Below are 13449 nucleotides of genomic sequence, written 5' to 3' on the forward strand. Positions count from 1 at the left end.
TTTTTAATTAATTCGTTTCAACTGTCTTGTTGATTATCTCTTGTCGATCGTCATTGCTAATTAAATAATTGTTCAAATGGAAAGCGATCCATTCTCGAGATCCTTGTTTCTTAATAAATTTTGAAGAGGGATTCTTTGGAAGAGAAAAAAAAAAAAAAAAAGAGCAATCTCTCACTCGCAATTTCGCGAAAAAAAGTGTCTCAATTCTGATCAATCCTATATCTGATCAAATTCAAAAATAGATACAAAAAGAAAGAGTCCCACTGTCAAGTTAAATCTATCGTCCCGTCCCTTTCACAATAGTTCCACGAAAATTACACGACGTTCCAGATCCGTCAATCTTGCTTCCACCCACCCGGATCTTGCCGACCTAATAATAACCCTCGAACTTTCGATTACACGGTATCGATCAGACGACAAAAGAGACACTCGTTTTCACCTTTGACGGCCTCGTGACTCTTTGTGAAAAGTCGCCCAAAAGAAACCAGGTTAGAGGGGCGAAGAGGAAGAAAAAAGAAGGGGGGAGAGTCAATAAGGAGACGTGCTGTGATGGAGATTCGATCTCGCGTCACGCTTCCGGCCTGGATTATTTAGAAAGCGTCTCTCTCTGTACCTTCGTCTCGCCGCCGCCCTGGGTGCAAGGACGAGCGGTGCAGCTGCAGGGGATGGGGTGACCGCGGCTGCGGCGACCGCTGCAGCTGCAGCTGCCGATGGCGCCGCCGCCCCCAGCCAGCTCCACGGCATGGCCGGCAACCTGTATCCTGTTTTTGTCAGAAACTGTTAGTTCCATTGCACGTGCTATATATCCTTCTTACGATTATTATTGTCGCTCGCATCACGTCCGAGCCAACCCCTATTCGACGCTGTGGATCGTTCGCATCGCATTTCGTTTCCATTCGTCCCATCGAATAATCCAATTTTGACAGTTTTGTGAACGGATTACGAAGAAGAGGGGGGGTTTTAACAATCAGATGTTGAATTTTGATTATTTCGATTATTGCGATATATATGTATTTTGTTATCGAAGGAAGAGGAGAGAGGGAATTATAGTAATTGGGTATTGAATTTTGATAATCTTGCGAATGGATTATTGGATGCGTGCGTGATTTGTTGCGAAGGAGAAGGGGAAATATAGTAATTGGGTGTCGGAGATAATATGTATATATTGATTGGTAGGGTTTCCCGGAACAATTTAATACGTCTGATTAGTTATCGGGTCGAATTATATCCGTGCCGATTGTACCAGAGTTTCTGATTTTCATGATATTCTGATCATTCGGATTGATATTTTAGATAAACTATTATTATTGCGTTTGATACGGGTGAATAGAAAGTTGGCTGATCCACAGTGACGATTAGGGGTTGAAAATGGCAGTTTGTCGTTAAAGTATCTGTTTCAGGATACGTGTTCATTGCCCGTGACACGGAAATATCATTTTGCAAATGATTTTGGCCGGATGATCGATATACGTTTATATCGAAGCCACGGACAATAAACGAAAGGATCGTGAATTATTAATCGAATAGTAATGGCAGTTCGCTGATTATGGCATTTTCGGTGTCAGTTAGCGAGTTATCTTTTCATGGATATAATTTTTTGGTCTAGTTTGTTCTCTCTTAGTTTCCTCCCTTCCTTTACAAAAATAATTCAATCATCGATCCTGTCCAATCCTATTCTTGCATCCTTATTCAAACCAATCGAGTGCCTAGAATCCTCCTCTTCTAATAAAATATTCAATCATAATTCTAGAAAATTACATCGATTCGAAAAAATTGACAGATACTCTTCAAGCAATTTCCCTTTAATGAAATTTTCGCGTAAAACTGTTATTGTTCTCGATACTCGAGAAAAAGGAAAATTTTATTCCGCCCCATCATTTGCTAAAAAATAATATACAAAATTTCTAAAAGTAAAAACGTTTATCGACACCTACACGAATCGTTCCTCCCTGATATTCGAACAGAAATAGCTGACACAAGTTGATATATCCGACAGTAAGGATTGAATGGAACTAATAATCACGCAGAACAGTGACCAAATACGATATCGTTATCGCCGAATTGCGGAATGGCCGCGAGAAAGGGGTTTCACGTACAAAAGGAATTCAATACCCGGTCCCTACAGATTCGACCAGGTGAATTACAACAGCATGGGGTAACGGGAGAAACGTAGTAACCGAATATCGAAACAGATTAACGCCATCGTGGAAATCGCGTATATTCAAATTTCATGCAGATCTGCCGATGGTCCGCGTTCCGCAACGGGGGAAAGTTCCGGTTCGTTAGGGAACAACGAATATGGATTTATTAAATTCCGGTATTCCCGTTTAATTACGAATTTTCCCTTCATCGCATTGCCATCCTTCTCCGTGTATCCTTCTCCCTCGATTCGATTCATAAATGAAATCCTCCCCGAGGATCGAGCAATCTTTATTTGAAATGAAAATATATATCGAGCGATTATACCGAGTAAGATGATAAACAAATTTATTCGAGGATAAATATTATTTGTTCTATGATTCCTTTAGTATTGGATAGTGATTTTAATCCGAGTGTGGAAAGGAATGGAAGAAATAACGAAGTAAAGAACGAATATTTAAATATGATAAGAATAACTGGGCAAACGAAACTTTTGTTTTGAAATTTCCAATGCAATAAATCAAATTAATCTTCTTTAATAAACCGAAATATAATTACTGGGAAAATTTCAAGATTATAATTTCATAGATTATATTATATTTTAATAATTCCATCTCACGTTTGTCGGAATATTCTTCCTCTATTGAAACAAGGACGATGTAAAAAAAAAAAAAAAAAAAACCAGAATCTATTATAAGAAATATCGTAAGAAAGAAGAACGAGCTATTCAATTTTTATATAGAAATTCTCTCTCTACTTTTATTTTACCACGCTCGAAACTTCCTATATTTACATATTTCCATCGATTTTCCCCGATTGGAACTCTCAACGAATCGCAAAGTTTCCTCCATCGATCACAAGTAATATATCGAGACGCGACTCCTCGATAATTTTATATACGAATTATATCGCTGCCCCTCTTCATCCTTTCCCTCTTTCTCTCTCTCTCTCTTTCGAGAGAGGCGAAGTTGCACGAGAGCCAGAGTTTTTTAATTAAAATTCCGCCACCCCCATAACGATCATCGTTCGACGAACCAAGACAATGTATTATTAATTAACTCGGCCTCCTCCTCTACGTTGATTTATTCGCGCGACAATACTCCGTCTATTTACCCGCGAATACGACTCAACTGCTAATTAGAAGCGCGTTTATTTATCGAATCGTCGTCAATCCTCACAAGTGACACGGATTCGTGATGAAAGTCGGTTCGATTGTTGTTTTTCCTTTTCTTTTCTTTTTTTCTTTTTCATCCAGAGTTCTCGATCAACGTTTCCTATCTATCAACGTAATTACACGTCCTCCGTGATTCCGGAAATTCCTTCGCCTCTCGTTTCTTCCTTTCTTTTCTTTTTTTTCGCGAAATCAAATTAAAATTCCTTCGAAATAGGCACGAACGGACGAAACGACTATAAATGGAATATTTTACATGTGCATGCACGTCCTTTGTCACGTAAATTTGTACAAATGAGAATTTTTATCATCGAGTTGTCTGTAGATTCGAATTGAAATTGTTCCAAGTTTAATCAATGAGTCGATCTTCAGCGAGAAGTAAGATTCGATGAGGGAGCTCGAGGCTGTTTCACCCCATTGTGACGGGGTTTATACGCGTCGTAGAATCTTCAATGAAATTTCCAATTCTCGTTTCCGGCTCGTCTCTATAAATTCCGCGGGAGGGGGTAACGCGCTCGTCAAGTGGGCTTCCTGCAGCCACGCCTCGAGTGGCAATGCGGTAATTAATGTGATTGAATCGTTGATTCGACGGGGTGAATCGGCCAAGTTCGTAGCGTAATTCTTTCACAATACAACAAGTTGAAACACGGATTCCTTTTTTCTCCTCTCTCGAGTCGAAACTATATTTATTTTCACGCACAATCTTTTAATACGCGCACAGTTTCGAATTTTCCAGAAATTTTTGAGAAATAATGTTTGTCCGAAAAATTGAATCGGATATCCGATTCGATTAATATAATTAAGGGGAATATTCAAAATTCGAGGCCAACCCGATGGAATTAATAATTTGAACCGGGTTAAAATTTAACGAATATATGTAATTCAATTTTAATTAGCGATCAATTTTTCAAAAAGTTTAAAAAAAAAAATTTTCCACGCCAAATACAATAAATCGCAACGATCGATGAATTATTCTATTGCAAAAAATAAATATCGTAGATGTTCGTTCAAAAATCTGAAATTTTTATATTTCGAAAAATGTCACGTTTTTCGTCGATGTATCCCCTTTAAACTTCTCTCTCTAGTATTTTTTTTCTTTTTTTTTTTTTTTTTGCCAAACCACGAACGCGACACGAGACGCAGAAGCGTTTTCTTTGAATTATTAAGCGGACAAATGAAGCGCGGCCAGACGGGAATCAATGAAATTTCTATTCGTTGGTTGGCAACCACGCGCGCCCTACCCGATTACGTTAAATAATTAACATCCAACCAAATTGAATCGTAATTAATTATGCAAATACCTGGTTCGATTTGTTATTAGATTCGTTTGGACGAAACCAACGACGATTAACGAGGCAAGCGACAACGAATTCCCCCCCCCCCCCCCCCGCGTGCACGGAAATCCGCGATAAATTACAAAGAAAATTCAAAATTCCAAAATCAACGCTCGAAAATAAAAGATTGTGCACGTCTCACGTCTTCGAACGAATGAAGAACGAATCTTTGAATTGGAACAATAATTCCAATTACTTTTGACACGAATGATCTATTATAACCGTGTCGTGAAATTGTTCTTTATTTAATAATTAATCCGATGGAGTATAAGTTAAAGTTCTAAAGGCGCAACAAAAATAATGATCTGAATTATTATCCGTCTCATAAATCATCGAAATTAGACTTATGGTCATAACTCTTCCAAGAAATTGAAATAATTAAAAAATGTTCCAAATAGGGGCAGCTGGCACAGATCCATTAAAAGGTAATTTAAGATCAAACTTCGTAGCTTCAAGAAGAAATTTCAATTCGAACATCTTTTTCCAATATTATTCCACTCTTGGTGCACAAAACTGTTATATATATATTTATACTCTTATTCTTCTTTCGTTCCTCGACACAACAACCCCTGTGTCGAGATACCAGGTATCGCGAAACTTTTTTCAGGAAATTTCCCATCGAAAAAAGGGGGGATCTGACAACGTTATGATGGAAAATCATTAAACACGCCCATAGTATATAGGCGAGACTGACGTAACCTTGAGTCGATGAAAAGCCATCCATCAAGCTTGGCGAGTCAGCAGGCTTGATGCACCAGAGTTTGCGTACGTCGAAAGTCATCGTCGATCCACGAGGCTGTGAGTAATTAATACGATTGAATTCTATTCTACCGGCTGATGCACCAGCTTTGAGGCTTTCGCGCGCGTTGCAGAAGCCTGTGTGGAGGGTGAGAGAGGCTGGCCGCCCGACGATGGGGTCGCGAAGGGTGCAGGGGGTGGCTCTGCTGGCAGGGTTGCTGCGAGCGATCAATAAACGCTGCTGCCAGCATCCACCCCTGGATCCACGTCTTTTCTCTTCCTCTCCCTCTCCCTCTCCCTCTCTTTCTCTCTCTCTCTCTCTATATATATTTTTCTGTCTTTTCTCCTCACGGTACTTTTTTCTTTACTTTTTTCATTCCACCCTCTTCTTTCCTCCCCTTATCCTCTCGAGATCTTTTTTTCCTCACACGTGCCTTCTCTCAAGAAAGTTCGTCGTCTCTCTCTCTCTCTTTCTCTCTCTGTCTGGAATTCGTTTCAATCCACCAATTCGTTTCCTTTTCGATCGTTTTTTTTTCCTCCTCTTTTCTTTTCTTTATCAGAACAGTCTCAAGGGGATTATTTTCCCTCTGTCTTCGTCGAACTTGATTTCTCTGGTTTTCCTCTCGATCGATTCCACGCGTTCTGAACGCTTTCTCAGACTCCTCCTTTAAGATTGTCCTCCCTTCTTTATCGGTTCGAATCCAAGGAATTTCACTCTCGATTTTTCCTGTCGATTCTTCCCGGAACCTCTCGATTTTCGAGATCCCCCAAGGTTGTCTCGAATACCGCTCCCGGCTACACTTTCCCTCTCTTTCGTTCCGCCCTTGGGAATTTTCACTTCGAGCTTTGTAGCACGCTATTTTATTATATGATTTGTAATTCTACACGAAATTAATTCCTTTTTCTTGTCTTTGTTGAATTCTACGCAACGACGTTCTCAAGTCATTTTTTCCATCCTACTCCCTCATTTTCATTCATAAATTCTCCTCCTCCTTGATTTCTCTCTTTCAACTTGCGGCTAACATTCTTTAATCTCTTAATACTTCCACTCTATATAGCCAAATATTATTTTATCTCCACCCTCCAGTTTACTTTCCAGCATCTGCTTTTCTTTGCCGCCGCGAGTGATTCACCTCTTTGTCCTTCGATTCTTTCCATCAACCCTTTACACATCCCTCGAGAGTTTCCACACACAGAGGAAGGCAATAAGTCGATACAACGCGGTTCAACCCGTCTCGAATTTCTTCTCGAAAGCCACCGTGAACCATCCACGAAAAATTCTCACGGTGAAAAGAAACAATTCGCCTTTTGCCGTGGAATCGTGTGAAGGATTCTTGGTGCAGCGAGATGGAGGCTTTTTAAAACGTGAGACGGAATCCAGTGATTTTTTTCAAAAAATTGAACAGAATTTTACCGAAAATTCTGGAAAAATTCCATGATATTATTGATTCACTTTCGAGAAATCAATTTAAAAGACAGGAATGTTGAAGTGGAAAAGAAAAATTAAATATCGTTAAATCGATTTACAACAGTAGAAGTGTTGTATCTTTGTCCAATTTGAAAAGTAAAAAAAATCCATCTTTTTCGCGTTCACTATTGCGAAATTTTATGAAACTACGTGTTCAAATATTTAATAAATATGTATATATGTATGTTCCATTTTTTTTTTTCAAATAAATTTTGAAAATACTGTAATAACATACACAAAATTGGTAATAGTTATTATAATACGAGAATATAGACTGGCAATCAATATAATCGCTAGATATTAATATCTCATTTCAAAATGTTCATTGTTCCTGTCATTACAGCCTGACTATGATAAAACATGAAATTTATTACATTCACAATTTCACATTGATTTCGTTTCGTCCCATCGAATCAATTATCACGCTCTCCTAATTTGATATTTATTCTCTATATTTCTAAAAATTCTCTCTCGTCTGTCCCAGACATAAATACACTTCGTTCGTAAATTCTACTTGACAAATTGTAATTCTTATTTACAATCTCAAGAAAAAAAAAATCGGACATCATCATCAGATCCTAATACAACGAAACAAAAAAAATTTCCAAATTTCCCCTATATACACGCATCTAGATAAATCCCACAACTGATTTCTAATTCTCGAACCTGTTCTTCTTTTCTTCGTTTAATAACTAAAAATCTAGCTACCAACCAAAAAAAAAAAAAATTCACCTGCTATTCGTGGCAACGATTTACAGAGGGTGGCATAGGAGGGGATGGTAGGCGGGTTTGGGTAGAGGGGGGGGGGGTTGGTGGCAAGAGAAGTAGAGCTAAAACAGAGCACACACATCGAGACAGACGTGAAACACAGCCCGAGGGGCGAAAAGTCAAATGCACTAGAGAACCACAGTCGCATGAGCCACGAGTAAAGCAACAGTGATTAGGTGTGTGTAGATTACTCGCTACTCCTCTTTGCCAATTACGCGTGGTAACATCAACGTTCAACGGGACAGGCTAAATGGTAATCGTCGGACGGTTTGGTAATTTTGATCTATCCCCTCGTCGAGGGGGGGGGGGGGGTTGCAAGGCTCGACCAACTCCACGTCCTCGACGAGGAGAAAACACTCGGGCCGATCCTCTTCAACTTCGAAGGGATTCGAAGGACGTACGGGGTTGTTCGAGAGGGATCGATGCTGGCTGGATTCATGCGAAAGATTCCGAGTATCTTCTTTTCTCCATTCTCTAGATGGGTTTTAATAATTTGTAGGAATTTTTTGTATCCGTCGAAAGATCGAACGAGCGATTAAGAATTTAAATTTTTATTTATTTATTTATTTTTTTTTTGGAGAAAAATTTTGGAGAAACCATTATCTGTTGCACGATTTTTGATACGTAAAGAAAATTATGGTATTTTCAAAAATATTCGGTATGCGAATAAATGTTTGAATAATTCTTTTCTATGTGAAATAAAGCGACGGAATTTCGGCTATTTTTTCATATATACGTATATACAATGTCGGGTATTTTCATTCTCCTCGACTCGTAAAATATTAATATATTGTTAAGCAAATATTCGAACAATTTCTGAAATTCTACAATTTGCCAAGTATTCCAATAACTTAAAAATTTCACTATGACAATAATTTTTCAAACCATATATTTAGAAATCGCAAAATCGAAGTTTTTCAAAGTCATGAAAAGAAAAAAAGATTCTTCGAATTTATTTATTATTAATAAAAAAACTTGATTCAGAAAAATTCATCGATTGTTTTTTTTTTTTTTTGTCATTACACTCGTCGTTTCACGAAGAATAGAACTCGGAATCTTTCGTCACGTCTTTCAAACACGATAGTTTCAAATTCAATTAACAGAAGGATGACTCTATTAATTATTCCAAGGTGCGATAACCGGAAGTTCGTTGCCGTCGACGAGCAACCAACGTGTTCCTGAAGCGGTAACAAAATGCATTCTCTGCTGGATATAATAACAATTAGTATACAACGTTCTCGCTACACAGATAGATCGAAAAACTCGCAACTTCCAAAAAACTGAACTGGGCCTCGTCACAGCTTGTTCATCGATCATAATCCATGCACTAAGAAACGATCCGTTCCAGAAATAACAATCATAATCATAATGACGATGATGATAATAATAATAATATAACGATCGTACGAAAACCATTCAACAAAAGAGGAAAAAGAAAATAGAAAAAGAAATAAAAAAAAAAGGAGAATGAAACGTAAGATAGACAGAAGATATACTCCTAGCAACGTGAATATAAGTAAAAAAAAAAAAAAAAAAGAAGAAGAAGAAAAGATAGATGCAGAGAGTTAGTATTAAAAAACTGTGAGCTTCTACATGATGTGTCCCTCGAAAAGAACGATTAAGAAATAAACAAACGAAATTAGAAAGATTGAAAGATTAACATAGATCGAGATCAACAAAAAAAAAAAAAAAAAAAAAAAGAAAAAGAAAAAACATATACGTTCTTGCGTTTAATTCGATCGATCGCGATTAAATGTCTATTTGTGTTTTGACCTCGTGTATATACGTGTATTCTTGCTCGTTTACGATTATATAAAGACGATAAGAATATTGTTTCCCTATTTCTTTTTCCCCATTTACAATCACGATTACACTAGTTCTGATTTCTGATAATTTCAATAATTTTTTAAAATGTGAAATTATTAAAGAAAGATTTAGAACATTTATTATATTAATTAATTTATAATAAATTTAGAATTTTTGGAAAAACAACTTTTGGTAATCAAACATTTTCATCACTGTGAATATTCTTATTGATAAACTTTACAGATAAATATAATGAAATTCTAATGTAATAAACGAGCATGGACTTAATATCGTGTTATCGCGAAATTTCAAATTTCTCTTTCCTCGAATAGTATCGATCCCACTTTTTCATTTTCCCTACTTCCCCTTTAATCAAAGAATAACTTTATCCACTCCACGATTATTTTACTTATATCCCACCACTTATTCCGAGTTCGATAGCTCGCGAGTTCTCACGGTTCCCAGACCAAACACAATCGTCCCGATCGATCGAGAAAGAAAAACACCATCCTCGAGAATCACCCTTGCGAGCAATAATCCGTCCCCTCCCCCCTCCCCCCCTTAAGATCCGTTTATCCGAATGTCTTCCGTTCAACGTAACGAAACCGTGAAAATAGAAACAAAAAAAAAAAAAAAAAAAAAAAAAGGAAAAAACGACAAGGAATCAACGTGTTTCCTCTTCTCGAAGACTTGATTCATACGTAATCGTAACGTTTAAATAATAATAAAAAAGAGAGAGAGAGAGAGAGAGAGAGAGAGAGAGAGAGAGAGAGAGAGAGAGAGAGAAACAAAAAAAGAAAAAAAAAAGAGAGAAAAATTAAGACAGCTATGAAAGAAGAAAATACACGTCGTTTCTTTTCCCTTTTCTGTCTGTTTTCCAAAGAGAAAGGATTATCTGTCGAGCTTTCAAAAAAGCGCACCCCCTTCGAGGGGGATGACTACTAATTGCTGGCGGTGCTTGCACGCTCAGCGGTAACTAATTAAGGCTACGCACTGAGACTAATTAGTGAATGCCAGGCTAAACAACCAGTAAGTAAGGTGAACGTTATATATATATATATATATGTATACGTATAGATGTATCTCGTGTCTGCTGGAAACAAAAAAAAAAAAAAAAAAAAAAAAGAAAAAAAAAGAAGAAGAAAAGACACCGCGGACGGCGACGAAGCTCGCGCGTTTGGTCTTCCGAAAAGTTTTGAAAAAAGTTTCGAGATATATATATATACATTTGTATAGATGTATTTTTTTAAATTTTGGAATATAAGGAACGAGAGAGCTGGATCTTCTAAAATATTGATTATGAGAAAAAGTTAAATTTTTTCCAATATTTAAACGGAAGAATCCAATATCGAAATTTTTAATTTGAATTTATCTTGCATCTTGTATTGGAAAAATTTGGAAGCTATTGAAAATGTCGTAATTTTTGCGAAAGATCGATGAAATCGTTTCTTTTTTTTTTTTTTTTCTCATAGATGGTATTTTGAAAAATTCAGCTTTGTCAAAGAGGAAAAACGAGTAGCGAGCGACGTGACCGAGGCGATCGGCGTCCGAACGATGCGATATACGAGAATTAATTAGTTACCACTAAATCAAAGGCGGCACTTGTCGAGCATGCAGCAACCTTCGCCCGGCCAAAAAATTACTGTCATGTCTCTCGCCAACTAACACACCGTGCCACGATCCAATAACATTAATCAATGACAACAGTTCCAAAAGAAAAAAAAAAAAAAAAAAAAAAGGAAAAAGAAGAAGAAGGAAAAAAGAAAAAGAAAAAGTGAAAATATCAATAATAAAAAAATCTGAAGAAAAATATATGGAAGAACGAAAAAATAGCGAGACAGAAGTACATATATCGTGAACGAGATAGAATATTAAATCGACAGGAATGACTTGAGAAAAGAAGTAATTAAAATAAAAATAAAAATGGAGAGACTTGAAAGAAAAAAAAAAGGGGGGGGGGAAAGGAGAAGAAATAAAAATTAAACGAACGAAAGATATTAAATCGCGCCGCCATGGCAGCTTGTCTCGAAATGAAAAAAAGGAAAAAAAAAAAAAGAATAAAAAGGAAAGAAAATAATAATAAAATAAAACGAGCGTCAGAATTCGAGAGAACGTTACTGTTACAAGAGAAAAGAGCGAGAACACAGAGAGGGAGAGAACCTTAATTGAAAAGAAGATAACCTTGTGTTCTCTGATATATAAGAGATAAGGGATAAAATTAAAAGAAGAAGAAGAAGAAAAAAAAATTGGAGGGAGAATAAAATCAACGAAAGTAATAACAGGAACGAATAAAATGAAGCGGTTCTCTGGTAGACGGCATGCTTCTCTCTTCCCCCTCGTTACATTCTTTCTCGCGGATGCCTTTAAAAAACGCGAGCAATTAGCCAGTACAACTTGCATTATCGATTCCGCCTCTCTCTCTTTCTCTCGATCCCTTTCCTTTCGTTATTTTCTTTTCTTTTCTTTCTTTCTTTCTTTCTTTTTTTTTTATCTCTATCCGTTCTACGGGAAAGATCGGTTGAACGAGAGACATTGTTAGAACACGAAAGACGGATGAATAACAAGCTGAAGTAGAAAGAGAGAAAGGCGAGGAACAACGAAGAGAACAAACAAGACCAAAAACTAAAGGGGAACTTTTTTTAAGAAAAAAAAAATATATATATATATATATATATATTAAATAAGATAGAGTGAATTAAAAGAAAATTAAAAGAAAATGATTGAATTAAAAAAAAAAAAAAAAAAAGAGAAAAAGAAAGAGAACGTACGTGTAAGATACACTAGGAAACGCAAGATCGTTTCCGCAATCCATACTACTCAGCTCTCGTACGTGTACGTAGGTGCAAAATATATAATATGTAATAGTAATCTGTACGACTGCCAGGACGGACGTACCATAACACGTGAAATTATAATATAATAATAAGGTATAGTATATCGTATGTATCGGTACACGCATCATAGATATTACAATTTTACGTAAGAAAAATAATATTAACAATTTAAATAAAAGAAGAAATTGATATTCCTTTTTTCTTTAAGAATTTTTAACAATGACGTGCATACGAATACATACGAATTATCGTTACGTATATTCAATATAGATATATGTACGGTATATATATATAATAATATATATATATAATATATTCACACAGGTGAATCTCATATGAAGGCAAGCCAAGGCCACGACATGAGACGTGCAAATTAAAAAAGGTAATAATTATTAAAAAAAGAAGCAAGTAAAAAATTCTCTCCCAAAACCGCTTTCCAACCACAACCAAGCACAACCACAGGCAAGGTACGGGCCTTTGTCAACGAGACAGTCATCAACCAGTGAATATGTGGCGCATTACCGTGATTATTATATATATGTAATATAGTAACAATTTGAAAAATCTATATATATATATATGTAATGTATATATATATATATATATATACATATATATATATATATATATACGAATGAAATACGAAAGATGGGTTAATTCAATGTGGTTTCTGATGGATGGATTTGGGCAAGAAAAGGAAATAGATGGAAAAGAAAGGATCAATTAAGGAGAAACGATTATTACGTGTATAATAGGAGTCAGTGAGACGAGCACCGTCAATGGGTGATCGTTTAATGCGACTATTGTGTTTGACAATATGGTCGATATTAATTCGTGGCAATTCTGTTAAAAATCGCGAGTAGTTTGATCTTGAAAACCGTAATGACGGATCGGTGCTGGCTGATGGATGATCGATTTAACGAGATATTTTTAATTTCTTTCTTCGTGATAAAAAAAAAAAATGCCATTATTTCGTTCGATGAACGTGTTTTGGACACTCGATGATTTGGAATTAAAAGTTAAAAAAAAAGTTAATCTAGAAATTATTATCTGTGACAGAGCGAAGTTTAAAAGTTTTTTAGCCTCTCCTAAATTTCTTTCTACTTTCGAATATTCCACTGAGATGGGTTAATTTATCCGCATGCCACGTTAAATATAAAAGAAAAAGCTACTAAGATTGTTCAAACTATA

The 13449-nt window shown here is 36.3% G+C and overlaps 1 protein-coding gene across 13 annotated transcripts in view; it reads right to left on the reverse strand.

Moving 5' to 3' along the window:
- LOC100868187 (RNA-binding Fox protein 1) overlaps positions 1–13449 on the reverse strand; it is a 305806-nt gene that overhangs the window by 27734 nt on the left and 264623 nt on the right. For 5 of the 13 annotated variants that reach the window (XM_086909540.1, XM_086909538.1, XM_086909536.1 and 2 more), the window contains one exon: positions 614–761. The exons of the other annotated variants lie outside the window; for them this stretch is intronic. In XM_086909540.1, the coding sequence (XP_086765666.1) occupies positions 614–761 (148 nt within the window). The remainder of the gene's footprint in view (positions 1–613; positions 762–13449) is intronic. 13 annotated transcript variants of the gene reach the window in all.

Source organism: Apis florea, unplaced genomic scaffold (genome assembly GCF_048593485.1).
Source record: "Apis florea isolate Af1SG1 unplaced genomic scaffold, ASM4859348v1 contig_3158_pilon, whole genome shotgun sequence".
Classification (NCBI taxonomy): domain Eukaryota; kingdom Metazoa; phylum Arthropoda; class Insecta; order Hymenoptera; family Apidae; genus Apis; species Apis florea.